The 12,871-nt window shown below is 41.1% G+C and overlaps 1 protein-coding gene across 2 annotated transcripts in view; it reads right to left on the minus strand.

The window, feature by feature from the left end:
- The window catches only part of DOCK1 (dedicator of cytokinesis 1), a 319,394-nt gene that overhangs the window by 76,430 nt on the left and 230,093 nt on the right, over positions 1 to 12,871 (minus strand). For both annotated transcript variants that reach the window (XM_055799656.1, XM_055799645.1), the window contains exons 30-33: positions 11,897 to 11,975; positions 11,129 to 11,229; positions 7,500 to 7,558; positions 1,205 to 1,353 (exon numbers count right to left, since the gene is read on the minus strand). In XM_055799656.1, coding sequence (XP_055655631.1) covers positions 1,205 to 1,353; positions 7,500 to 7,558; positions 11,129 to 11,229; positions 11,897 to 11,975 — 388 coding nt within the window. The remainder of the gene's footprint in view (positions 1 to 1,204; positions 1,354 to 7,499; positions 7,559 to 11,128; positions 11,230 to 11,896; positions 11,976 to 12,871) is intronic.

Here is a 12,871-nt window from a genome sequence, read left to right on the forward strand (position 1 = left end):
AGCTGGTTTCCTTCTGTCAAGAAAATATAGGGTCGTAAATTTAGCTATAAAGTTACCCTCAAATTTTTCATGATCCATATAATTGTACAAATAAAAAATGACAAGCAACAAAAGACAGCATCTGACAGGAAACTTTAAATGGCATCCCTGTGAGCATTTCAATCTTTACAGTATCACTGGAGTCAAACATAAGACTGATTATGCAGTAATTGGATGGATCCAAAATACAGTTCACAACCTCTCCACACACCATCCAGCACAAAACAAATCAAAGTAATAAAGCTGATGTCATTTCCCTTGCTTAAGTCTCTCCACGCAGATATTCATTTACTCTGGATAAAAATTTATAAAGAGCTGGTTATAACAGTTCACAAAGAGGTATGGAAAAAGGTGAGACTTCTCATCCCGGCAAGAAAACTGACAATATAATGGGGGGGAAAAGTAAACGACATGCGTCAAACTTTATGGCAAAATTCACATGGTTATATCCTGAACCGACAGAAATTTCATGGATTAAAGGAGCTATATTGGCTTACACCGTAATGCTACCTGGGCTAACTAGTCTCATGCTCAATCCATAAGGCAAAGTTTCCAGGGAAAGAAGGTCAAATAAATGACATCAGGAAACTTCCTTTCACTCCACTTGTCTCTCAATAGTCAATGCTATCAGCATAAGATCATATGTGCTTATTCAATGACTTTCCTCAGCACGTTAAAATAAAATAGAATAGAAATGCTATGTCAGTATTTTAGATTTTGCAGTGCTGGTACAGCATGAAGAAACACTGACACTGACTGGATAGCTTTTTTTCCTCTTCATAAAAAGGTAAAGAGTATCAAAATTGTAAGACACTAGAGATGATAAATTCTTATAGGTTATAGTTTCTTTTGCCAGATTGTCAGGCTTTATGTCCAATTTAACTCAGAAGCAGAATCCTTTTCTGAGTCACAGCGAAAACTGAAGACATCTGTCTTTGCTCTCCTTTCATCTCATAACGAAAGGTTTCATTTGCTTCATGCAAATTCTTCCTTCAGTAAGAATTTAAAACTGACCAATGAAAGCTCTACAGCCATCAGGAGTCACAGAAAATAAACACATCCATAATTGTATTATTCCTTAGAAAAATAAGAAACAACACAATTCTTATGTTTTATCAATTAAATCTTTCTTACAAACTTTAAATATCTGCAGCTTACTGCTTACCATCTGGAAGCTCCTAGTAGAATGAAATTCACACTGCATCATATCAAAGAAGATTGGGATAGTGGCTTTCCGAAGTTCAGTTTCAGGGATAAGCGTCATTTCTAAGATAGGTCCCACCATTTCTGGGATGAACTTGATTTTATGCTGACCTTTAAGAGAAAAGATGCATTTCAGAGTTAAACAACAGCAACTGACTTTGGTAGAAGATAATTGTTATAAAAACTGTATAAAAAACCCCTCATATTGCATAAGTAAGTAATTTTCAAGATGTGACTCTACTGAATCACATTACTCATGCCACAAAAGGCGAAGTATGTGGTATATATAAACACAAATTGACAAGAGTTGTTGAATCGGCAGTCAAACTGGAACTTGCCACATTATCCACGAAGAACCCATATTTACACGCTCATATTAAGTTTCAAGGGTTTTTGTTAACTACAACTTACAGCTGGCAGGGAAGGAGGCTAAAAAGTGCATCACTTGTGTTAACTTATTTAGACTTCTGTATCTTCTGCGGCATGCAAAATGTTCCCTGCATCAGTCTGTCAAAGCGTCACCACGAGTGCATACCTACACAGCCTCCAGCCATCATCCCGAGCTGACACTACGGCTTCTTTCTTCGAGAGCTCATCTGACTGGCAAACTGTATTTCACATTCATCTTCCCGAGAGAACACTGCACCTCTGCCAACCCTCCCTGCTGTGCTCTCCGCCGGTGGAAGAGGAGTTAAACCTTAACACCAACATGGCACCTAATAAATATTGGACTAGTTAAAAAAGTCTAGGTCCTGTTCAATGTGATTAGCTGAAGTGCAGAAAATGCAGATCGTATGTTCTGCAAACGGTCTGTTGAACAGCTCCATGGAAAGATGCTGGTGTAGCACTGCACCAGGGCGCTCTGGGCAGAGGACTCAATAGCAGAAATGTAGAAAATGCAAATAAATCCCCCTCTCAGCAACAGGCTGAGATTCATTCGAACCTCGCTACACAGCTGGTGATGTTTCTCACAAAGACAGAGTTGAAGGATGGATACAATCAGGCTCCTACACTGCTTATGCATCTGCTGCTGTGGTTTGGACCAGGCTTCTTCAGAGCCGAGTTAATTTAAGGAGCCCTCAGTTTCCTCCATTTTAAGACTTATGTCCCATTGAAGCTGACAGCGGTACAGGACAGAAACAGAATTTAACTCATTTATATTCCACTGCACTACACCAATATGGCAGTAACAGTGCAAGTCTTTAATTAGTAGTTTTACTTTTGACCAGAACTAACATAAATTTCAACAAACATAATCAAGAAGAAATCCTTTACTAACAAAACACGCTACATTTTTAGCAGATATAATTTAAGTTACTTGATTTGGCAAACTTCAGAATCCTATTAGCATTAGCAATCCTATTAAGGCAAATTAATACTAAAGTAAAACTGCTGCTTTGTATGATGCTGCAGCACTGGTTGTTGGGGAGGAATATCAAGTGAGAGGCGTAAAGCTTGCCTCTGTCTTTCTTGCAAGTATTATTACATTCGGCCTCTCAGGTGACAGTTTTCTTGTATTATGCCTGAAAAGTGTCAGTGTTGATATTTCAGAAAACAAATAATAGTGACAAAAGTTATTCGTCAAGCATAAATTCAATGTCATTAAGTTCTCCGTGTGCCATGGTGGGTTCTTCCATTGCTTCAAGCACAGGGATGCTTTCAGAAAAGTAACTATCATCTTTTGGACTTTGGACATGCAAACCGGCATATTCACAAAAGGCTTTTTCAAAAAAGTTTTGCTCCCCTTTCCTGTTCTCCGGGGGCATAGAAACTTCTTGCTCAAAAAGGGAGTCACTGACCAGCTGATCCAAGGACAAAGGCATGGAGAGACACAGACCTCACCTCCCAGGGCTCCCACCAGCACCCCCACCGAGGGGAACGGGAGCCCACGGCGGGGGCAGGACTTGCCCCCAACCCTGCAGCACCCAGCCCCGCCGCCCACGAAGCTGTGCCCGGGCCCTCCACCTCCTGCCCTTCACGGGCTGGTGGCATTTACTAGTGGTGCTCCACAGAATTTTTAAATCAAAGAGCAGAGAGAGATTTGTTGAGTATGGAATTTAGAAGGACTTGGGGTGGGTGTGTGAATAGGAACGTGAGTTATTAGCAGAAAGTATGAAAATAAGTTATATATTGTACTGTGAAAAAATCTCCCATCTGCTGTTTGAAACCCACCCAGCTCTTCCCACCGCCTGGAGTGTCTGTGGGTGGCTCCCACCAGTTTACACACCTCGGCTGCGGAGAAGGACAAGGGGAAGGAGGTGCTGGGATGGCACAGCGGGCGCTGCCGGCTCGGGATGCAAAGCACTGGCCCCGCAGCACAGCTGGTCGCCCAGTGCCATCCCCGCACCGGGCAGGCAGGAGCAGGGGCCGGCAGCGAGCAGGGGAAGGCAGGGCAGCACAGATTAAAACATGAGGCCCCCTTGGCTGGTTTTCTTCATCAAGCAGGTGTGAGGAGTAACACGGACAAAGGGTTGGTCCCCCAGCTGGGTGATACAGGAGAGGGCTGAGGGCCCGGCGTGACCCTTCTGATGCTTCAACACACATCGGTGACGTGATCATGACGCACGTGTTTGCTATAATGATGGCATCCAGGGCGATGTCATGTCGTGCCACAAAAGAAAGTGTGAGAGTGAAACACGAAAGGACACGCTCTCCCCCTGGCATGCCAGAGCATCCCTCCCAGCTGCCTGCCACAGGCAGCACTTTCTGATCAACAACCCAACAATGAATTTGCCTTTTTTTTCTTTTGTCTTCCCCGGGAGTGTAGGAACTCCTACACAGAGACTTCAAATGTGACAAGTCTGGAAGAAAATTGAGGATTCTTTCCCGAAAACCAAATTGTGCAGCTGCTTTAAGAACTGAATGGAAAAAAAAAAAGTCCCCTTTTGGAACATGCAAAACCTTCCCCTTACAGTGGCGTCTGCCTTGTGTGAGATGTGCCCCTATGGATTGCTCACGCACCAGGAACAGACCTCATTACACAAACCAAACCCAAGGTGCTCTCTTTATTGGATAACATGTGATCTTCATTTCCCACGTTCTTCTAATTTAAATCTGGGTCACAAAACACCTTGAATATTTTGCCAGCAGTCTCACCTCTCACTTGGTCAGCTCTGAACATGCATGACTAATTCAGAAAGCATTGTCTGTAATGACTTCTATTTATATATAATTCTATTTATATAATGCTCAAAGTTCAAGTCTATTTTTAACCCTGGCTTTCCCTCCAATGGCATTAACATCTCTGTCAAGACACCTTTTTCTGACGTCAAGCACTTGGAGGGAAGGTGGGCAGCTCGCTGCAGGACAGCAGCAGCAACCATTTCCCTTCAGCTTCAGGAATCTGACTTTTCCATCTCCCTCTAGCTGGTTCAGATGCCAACATCAAAAGCAATGTTTTCTGAGCTGGCTTTCCTTGACCAACTTTACCACAATTATTATTTTAAATATCATTACAGTTTCTTTAATGTGACCTACTGTCAAACTGTGTTTTGTATGTGATAAATTGCATCACATAACGCTTTTAAGCACATGGTTTTTGAGCTCCTACATTTTCAAGACAGGCCACGGCTCGTCTTATGCTTCTTTGGTACTTGCTGTCTCACCAAGGTCTAAGGAGTCCCGGTTCCAACCACACAGTGACTCAAAGTAATAGGTTATTTTAAAGTTCAGGTTGTGATATGGAAGGAGAAAAGCCTGTAAAGACTAATACACTGGTTTTGGAGCAGGTAAGAAAATAACAGCCTGATGATGCTTTTGGAAAGGCAACACAGCGGGGGCTCTGCACGCTGGGACTGGGCTCCTCGGAGTCACCCTCGTTGCTGCTGCATCGCAGCACTCACATCTAAAGCCTTCATGATCAAATCTAGCAGGGTATCAAACAGGACAGCTACAAATAGGATTTCAACAGAAAATCTGACAAGCTGGATCTCTTGTACATGGTTTGCTGTTTAAACCAAAAATCTTATTCCTAAATTACACGTATTTAAAGTGTGTGCACACAGTTAGCCAGTGCTTTCTACTATGCATGCCCCATTGCCTGCCCCCCCCACAAAGGTAGGGAGACATGAACATTGCAGCCACTACTGCAGCAGAAACACATAGGCAAGAAAAAGAACTTTGAGAATTTGTATTTTACTATTTGATTTCAGAAAATAAATTACACTCTTAAATGTGCATTCCAGCTAGAGGACTGTCTTGCTCCCGACTGGGGAGTTTTAACTCGGCAGGCATTATATGTTAATCACGGTTATGAAGAAAAACTGATGAGACAAAGTATTAATTTTTGAGGCTTATCCATACCCTTTAATACATAAATCAAAAGTCAGGGTTGTTTGGTTCCATCATATCTTAGGCACAGTGGCATAGTCATAAAAGTTATACGCTCAAGCATATTCAAGAGTTATAGCTTTTCACTTCTGATTTTGTTTCTGAACATATACATTAATAATTTGACTGATGTAGTGCAACTTCTAAGATAAAAGTGCCAAGTACCCCCTATCAATTCCCCTGCAGTAGTAAGTCAGAATTCTTTCTTAATTGATGCTGCGACATACAAGAGATTGGTGAAGAGCCAGAAGCTGAACATGATCAGCATGGACTATCTGTATTACAAAGAAGATGAGAAAAAGCAAGCTGCTCATTAGGAGCAGTACAAAGGCCCCCTTGGATTGGGGTCCTGCCTCCGATTTACCTTTCTCTTGCAGCTTTTGTTGGGAAGAGCAGCAATTTACTGACTCACTCAAAATGTAAGATTTTGACATTCATGATCCCAGCCTCTTACAGAATCACAGGCATTAGAGCTAGAGGAGGTCACGGAGTCACCTACCTGGATAATCTTGGTGTATAAAAACTCCATTAAAATAAAAGGCTTTCATGGCAGCAGAGAAAGAAATATTGAAGAAAACACCACCCCTCACGCCGATCGATTCACAAAACTCCAGGGGAAATTATTATCATCTCCCTGTTAATGGTGAAAAACGGAGCCCTACAGCAACTAAATAAGTTGTCCAAGAGCAGCCAGTGTCAGCAGCCATAGTTAAAAGCACAATACATGCCACAGTCCTCAGCCAGAATAAAATAACCTGACGTACAAACAGCCACATGCAGAAATATGTATGCAAACTTTTCTACTTCTAGTCCAGTAAATTCTGGGAAAAGTTTAAGAATGTAAAGATGCTGGAGAAATTAGTAACGGTAACAGATGAACACAGGGCTGCAAGCCTGGAACAGGGTAGGATTTGGCAAATTACTACAAATAGGCAGCCAGTGTGCTGAGCTGGATGACCCAGCATCAGGCACGATACTGATTTTATTATCTGTCTATCAAGGCACATATCAGGTGTGTACTGTGCTTTAATCTCTTCTCCAGACACATAATTCATGAAAGATGCTTCTAATAAAAACTGAACTCGGCTGCTCTCAGAGGCCTTTTCTCATCATTCCAGCTGAGCGGATGCAAACTCAAACACTTATGAGCCCCTGCATTCCCTTTTCTTACACATGCGGATTTTTTTTTCCAAGTTTCAGCAACAACAGTTCAGCTAGAGATATAAGTGGCAAACACATTTATTTCCGATAATTTAAGGAACTTTTGATAAAACTCAGAAAAGCTAAAGTGTCTCGCTGTTAAGCCCAGGAAAATTAAATCTGGCAGATGAGTACACTCCGGTCACAGTAAATACTCAGTTTCTCATGAAATTCAATCCCCATGTAGCTGTTACACGCAGAGAACGGCACAGGCTTGAGCTAGTCAGATATACCTAATGTACCTCTGAACTCCAGGGACGCCCAAGTTCCCGTTCTTTACTGATCTTCCTGAGTCACTCTGATGCAGCCAAACCAGACTGAAATTCAGATTTAAAGCAGAATTTCCAGGCTAAGCTACTGATAACCAACCCGTGGATGCGTTCATTTTGCCACAGTCCCAGTTAGGGTACCCACGTATATGTGTGTGTTTATATGTATATTTTAAGGTGAAAACCACCATTCAACAGGTATCACCAGAACTGTTTCCTTTTATGCATCATGATGTTGAAATACCACGGAAAACCAGAAGACATATAAACGTTAACTACAGTTATGTGTCTTCTCAGACAGCAAAATATATGCAGAGGCAGCTTTATTTCTTAAATCACCTGCTTTTTACATGCCTTCTGGAAGCCAACCATGATTTCCAGAGAAAGTGAGTTCATTTCATCTCTGTTTATACAAACACCGAGTGAAAGCGTTAAGCACTGGGTGCTCAGCCTACTTACCCAGATTATACCACATGTCCCTGATTTCAAATCCAATCTGCCTTCTCATATCGCCGTACCTTAAAAAGGAAAACAAAACCAGCATTAAAAAAATATATATAAAAAAATTACAAAATCTAATACCAATAAGCTGAAACATCTAATTTCAATATCTGATCAGCATTCAGAAATATTCAGAATTATGGAACAGGTTCCCCAAATTTAGCCCACAGTCATAAGATCACCCAGCCTCCCTCGGCAGCTCAGCAGTGCCCATGGAGACACGGAACTTTGCAGAATGTTCTGTTCACAAAGGAGTGAGATAGGCTGAGCGCCTCAGCCACACAGCCAGCACCTCCTCTTCCTCACCTGGTGGTACTTGCTCTCCCTCAAAAGACCCCAAATTCCAATTTCTGCAGCCATATTCACCAAAGGGAGAGCACACACAAAACACTCCCCTGTGCAAAACCGATGCCACATTTTCAGATTACCTAACCACCCTCTGGGTGGCTACAGACATCTCTTGTGACACCTTCTGTTTTTCAGATGGTAATGGCCAGAGGAAGGGTAACAGAGAGCTTCACTGCTTAAGGCTGTATTTTATTTTTATCCACCCTCTGAGCAATAGCACCGTCACATAAAATCCAGCGAGGAACATCTTGTGACATCTTGCGCCTTCACGTGCTGTGGCGTACGAGGCATGGACTTTGCAAGGATGGTGAAGCAAAGACCTTTATTGTTGGTCAGTTACAGCTTTTATAAGTTTATACTCTGTACACGCGCTGCTAAAAGCTTTATTATTGGTCAAACTGCTGTCCACGCACCCAGCCGCTGTTCACACTGCCTCCTTCTCTTCCAGAGGTGAGACCACATGCCTCCTTTGCTTCTGTCTCATCCGTGTTTCTTCTCATGCTCCCTCAAATTATTTACCTCTTTGCTGCAGGATCTCAGCTGCACATTATCAATGTCAAACAACCCACTGTCTCTGTTCCCTACAACGCGCAGCGTCAGGAAGAGAAGGTTTCTATGTGCCGATGGGATTTTGTGCCCTGCCCGGGCCAGGCCAAGAGGAGCGGTCCCAGGCAGCGAAGGAGGCAGGAGCCCACCCTGCAGCCCACCTGCTGCCCCTGCCCTGCTGCCCAGCCAGGGCCACCAGCACCTCGCATCTCCTGGCCAAGGGTGATACTGATATTCCACACCTTCTCCACGCTAATGCCAGGAAAGCTTAATGAATGGAAAACATCCTGTTGCCTTCATTAATGATGGGATCAGAACCATAATGAGCTCCAAGAATGTATTTGCTACACAGAATATTTGTCTGTTAAAGATCATTACTTAAATAACAAGATGAGCAAAATGGTAACATCTGGCAACTTGTGGGATTTCTGTGGGATAATAGGGAGATACCCTGCCATTAATACGGATTAAAGAGATTCTTCTGCATCATTAAGAATCTGTTATTATCTAATGCTTAAATGCAATGTTTAGCAAAAACTACAAATTACAATAATTAAATTTTAATTATTAAATATTTGACATATTAATTGAAATACATCCTTTAAAAGATGGGTGAGTGTGATACTGAATTAACTGATTAATTATATCCCTTTGGCACAGAAGTGGTAGTGGTTTCACATAGCAATAAAAGTTAGTGCTTCCTGACTATGCATTTATTGCATCTTGAAGAATTTATGGTCTTGCTTTTCATCTCCAAAACGTGATTAAACTGAAAATAACAACTTGTAAAATCATTATAAACAGAGATTTACAATTTAGCAAACATCATTAAGTAACCACTCAAAATTACTTAATCTATTTACTTGTATCAGCAGTGAGAAATGTCTGTTGATTTTGTCAATTTCTTCAGCAAGATACAACGCGCAGTTTGATACAAAAATCACTTGAAGGAAATTGCCGTTTAAGGCTCCCATCCTTACAGAGAGGGAATATCAGTCCAGAAATGTCTTGTACAAGAATTTCCAGTCCAGTTCTAGCTCAGCTGCTGGATTTTTGTTCGGGTCAGGAGTCTGATCTGAACTAGGAGGCTCAGGTAGCTGCACACCCACGTCGGACAGAGCGAGAAAGGGAGTTGGCCAGCGGCCTCGGCTCCCATCCCTCTGCTTGCTGAGTGATGGCAGCGCTTTGCCTTTTGCAAATATCCTTTACACTCTTAATTACAAAAGAGAATTTCCATCATTGGTCCCATCTTGTACAAAACCACTTTGTTCTACAAATTCTGAATCTAATGGAATGAAATTTACCTGGCTCTACCAAACCATCTTGCTTTCCTTTTACAAATTGTAACTATAAAATGTTATTTATAGTATTTACCATACAAGTGCAAAAAGCTGGGGTCTGCTCGACAACGTTTTTCTACTGAACTTGTAAATATTCCTGTTTCATCAAGGAAGCTCCATGAGTTATGGGTAGGTCTACTAGATCACACAGTGCTCAAAAATTCTGTTTCAAGGCTCAGGTAAAGTGCAGCTTCCAAAGGCTGCACCTCAAAACTCAGGACGGAGTGGTTGAGTTTGAAGGGCAAAACTTAGCTGCCAAAAAAAGAAGAAAAAAATAAAAAGATGGCATGCAGCAGCCTGTCTGTTCTGGTCAAAGCCTGCAGCCCATGCAGTTACAGCAAAAAAGCCTTTAAAATCCCATGTCACTGCAGCAGCAATAAACTCTTCCCATCTCTCTCATCATAATAATATTCAAAAAGGCCTACATTTGGAAGCCAAAGTGATACAAAAATGCATCTTCTTTCTGCATATAGATAACGCCACATTGCACACTCGAGGAGTCTGAGCTGTACCCGTTCAAGGAATCGCAGCTTTGGAACGCGCCCGTTCTGTGCATTACCTGCAATAACCCGACTGACGGTGGCAGCAAGCTGCTCTTGCAGGTGCTCTTCACAAATGTTATGCCAAAGAAAGAGAATCCACGCACCGTGTTTGAAAACATGTAACTGGCTTTTTTCAGTCCTCAGCGTTTAGTTAATGAATGATAAAGTCCACTGCATTGGGACACCAGTGAAATTTAAGAGAAATACATACATTAAACAAACTATTCAGGCTCCAGTCTTATTTCCAGCCTTTCTTTTTTTTTTTTTTTTTTTTTTTTTGACAGCTTTCGTTTGCTGTGGGATTCAGAACGGCAATCGGGTCGTTCAAGCTCCCTGTTCAGAGGTAGGCAATGTAATCCCTTTTAACCAGGCAAGCGTACAAGGCTGCAGTTATACAAACCCATTCTTCAGGGATATCATGGTGAAAATGGCTGTAGTTACAAAAATTCAGTCTAAAAGGCCGTAAGGGATTAAGCAATAAAGAGTGCACGTAAAATGAGATTAGAATAAGCACAAAGCTAAAGTGATTTAAAAATTCAGCTTTATAATATGTTAATACTTCTGAAAAGTCTTGACTTTATGAACATCCTGCAGTATAAAATACTGTCTTCATCAGTAATGAATCCTGTAATTTAGATCTTGATTCAAGGGTAGAAACACATGCAATACTTGATTCATGTTTTTAAAACCAACCTTTCATTATACCATGATTGCATCTCAATTTGAATGGATTTAGCTAAGAAATTAAACTAAAATTATGTTAATAGACCTTGAGTTCTTGTCCATGATTTAGATGATGAATAGGACTTACTTGTTAAGTATTTTTGCTCTTTTAGCACTTGAAAAATTCTCCAGTTGTAAAGACTCTTGGGTGAGAAAAGCAACAGCCAGGTGGAAGTAGTTGTTCCAAAGCTGAAAGCCCCCAAAATGACAAGAATAGATACCATTAATTCTCTGAAATGTTTTTCTGCACATCTACAAAACAACTTAGATGTATCTAAATTATGCACGTAAATATTTAAAGGAGAAAAATAACAGACACCACAGAGACGGTGTTTCTTGATATATTCTTAGTACATCTCCTCGTTGTGTTTATGTTTCCATGAAACTTTTCCCATCTACAAATCCTAATCAATTGTGTTTTGACGATCCAAGCAAAATTAAATGTGAAGACATAAATATGAGGGGAAAAAAACCCCCCAAATTCTGAACAAGCGACCTAAGCCGGCGTGCTTCCCACAGCAGGGCACTCAGACGCCGCGTCTCAGGCGCTGCATTTCAGGCAATAATTCTGCTAAAGCATCTGCTGCTTTAAGGACACCTCTTTTTGCTGTTCCTGAACTAAAGCAGGAGTTTTCTAAGATGCTCTGAGCAAGACTCAGTGCTCTTCTAAAACAAGACCCACAAGACATGAACGGGTTGTACATATCTGCTGAGCCTGCCATTATTTAACTGGGTGAACTGGTTACCTGGGGTTCATGACGACATGTACATAACTCCAAAATTACACGCTTACTTAGGGCAGAAATTCATTATAACATTAACATTAGTCCCCAAGACACCGATGGTTTTTTCTTACCTGTAACTCAAAGTTGGCTTGATCAAGAAATTTTTTGTTTAGCATATCTGCATACTGATTAATTGCTCGCAGGAAGACTCTGAAAGATCAGGAGAAAATTACATAATTACACACTCTTCTGTGGTACCTTTGTACATTTGGCTTCCCAATTAGACAAAAATCTGAGTCTGTCTGGAAAGTGAAATTTGTAGCTGTTACTTGAAAAGAAGTGTGATCTCACCACTGTTAAGTATACAGAATTATATGCAAATGTTCTCAAAATTAATCAAGTAAATTAGCATATGCAGCAACACAAGGAATGCTTCGGATAAAATCACTTGTCTTTAAAATATCTCATGATAATCAAGAGATCATTAAAAATTCAGTTTAGTAGAAAAAAACTTAGATGTACTTTTAAAGTTACAGCATCGTAGTGTTGAATCTAACCTAGACCTGCAACTGGCTGCAGTTTAAAACATGTTTTTAAACACACGAGGCAAGCGCTTTTCTACTTCTGGCACACTAGCACATCAAAATGCTGTTGAAGGACAATCTTCAAAACACTGTTCACTGTTCTACTTCTAAAATGCTGATTTAGTACACAGTGTAGTTTGTTGCCTTCCAAAAGAGAATGCTTTTTTAAATTGCAATAGGAGTTGTCTTGACAAGCTTTAAAAATAAAACCAAATGGTATACTATAAGTAGGTCACTACATATTCATGCTGCTGAAAAGTAAACATATTATTCTTTGGTACCCTAATCTCCATTTTCAAAATAAACATTAGATTCCTCTTGAAAACTTTAACTTTCTGCTATGAAACTGCCAGCTAATGCCCAGACAAATGAGCTTGTCTTTCGAGCAGACTGTGGTAGAGATTTAAGTCTCCTGAAAGTACCTGCAAGGATAAAGATCACTCATGACACGTACTGCTCCCCCCCCGCCCCCGACACCAATCTTTAAAAAGAGAGTTCACTATCGAATGCAAATAACAAAGT

Source organism: Falco peregrinus, chromosome 1 (assembly GCF_023634155.1).
Source record: "Falco peregrinus isolate bFalPer1 chromosome 1, bFalPer1.pri, whole genome shotgun sequence".
Taxonomy (NCBI): Eukaryota; Metazoa; Chordata; class Aves; order Falconiformes; family Falconidae; genus Falco; species Falco peregrinus.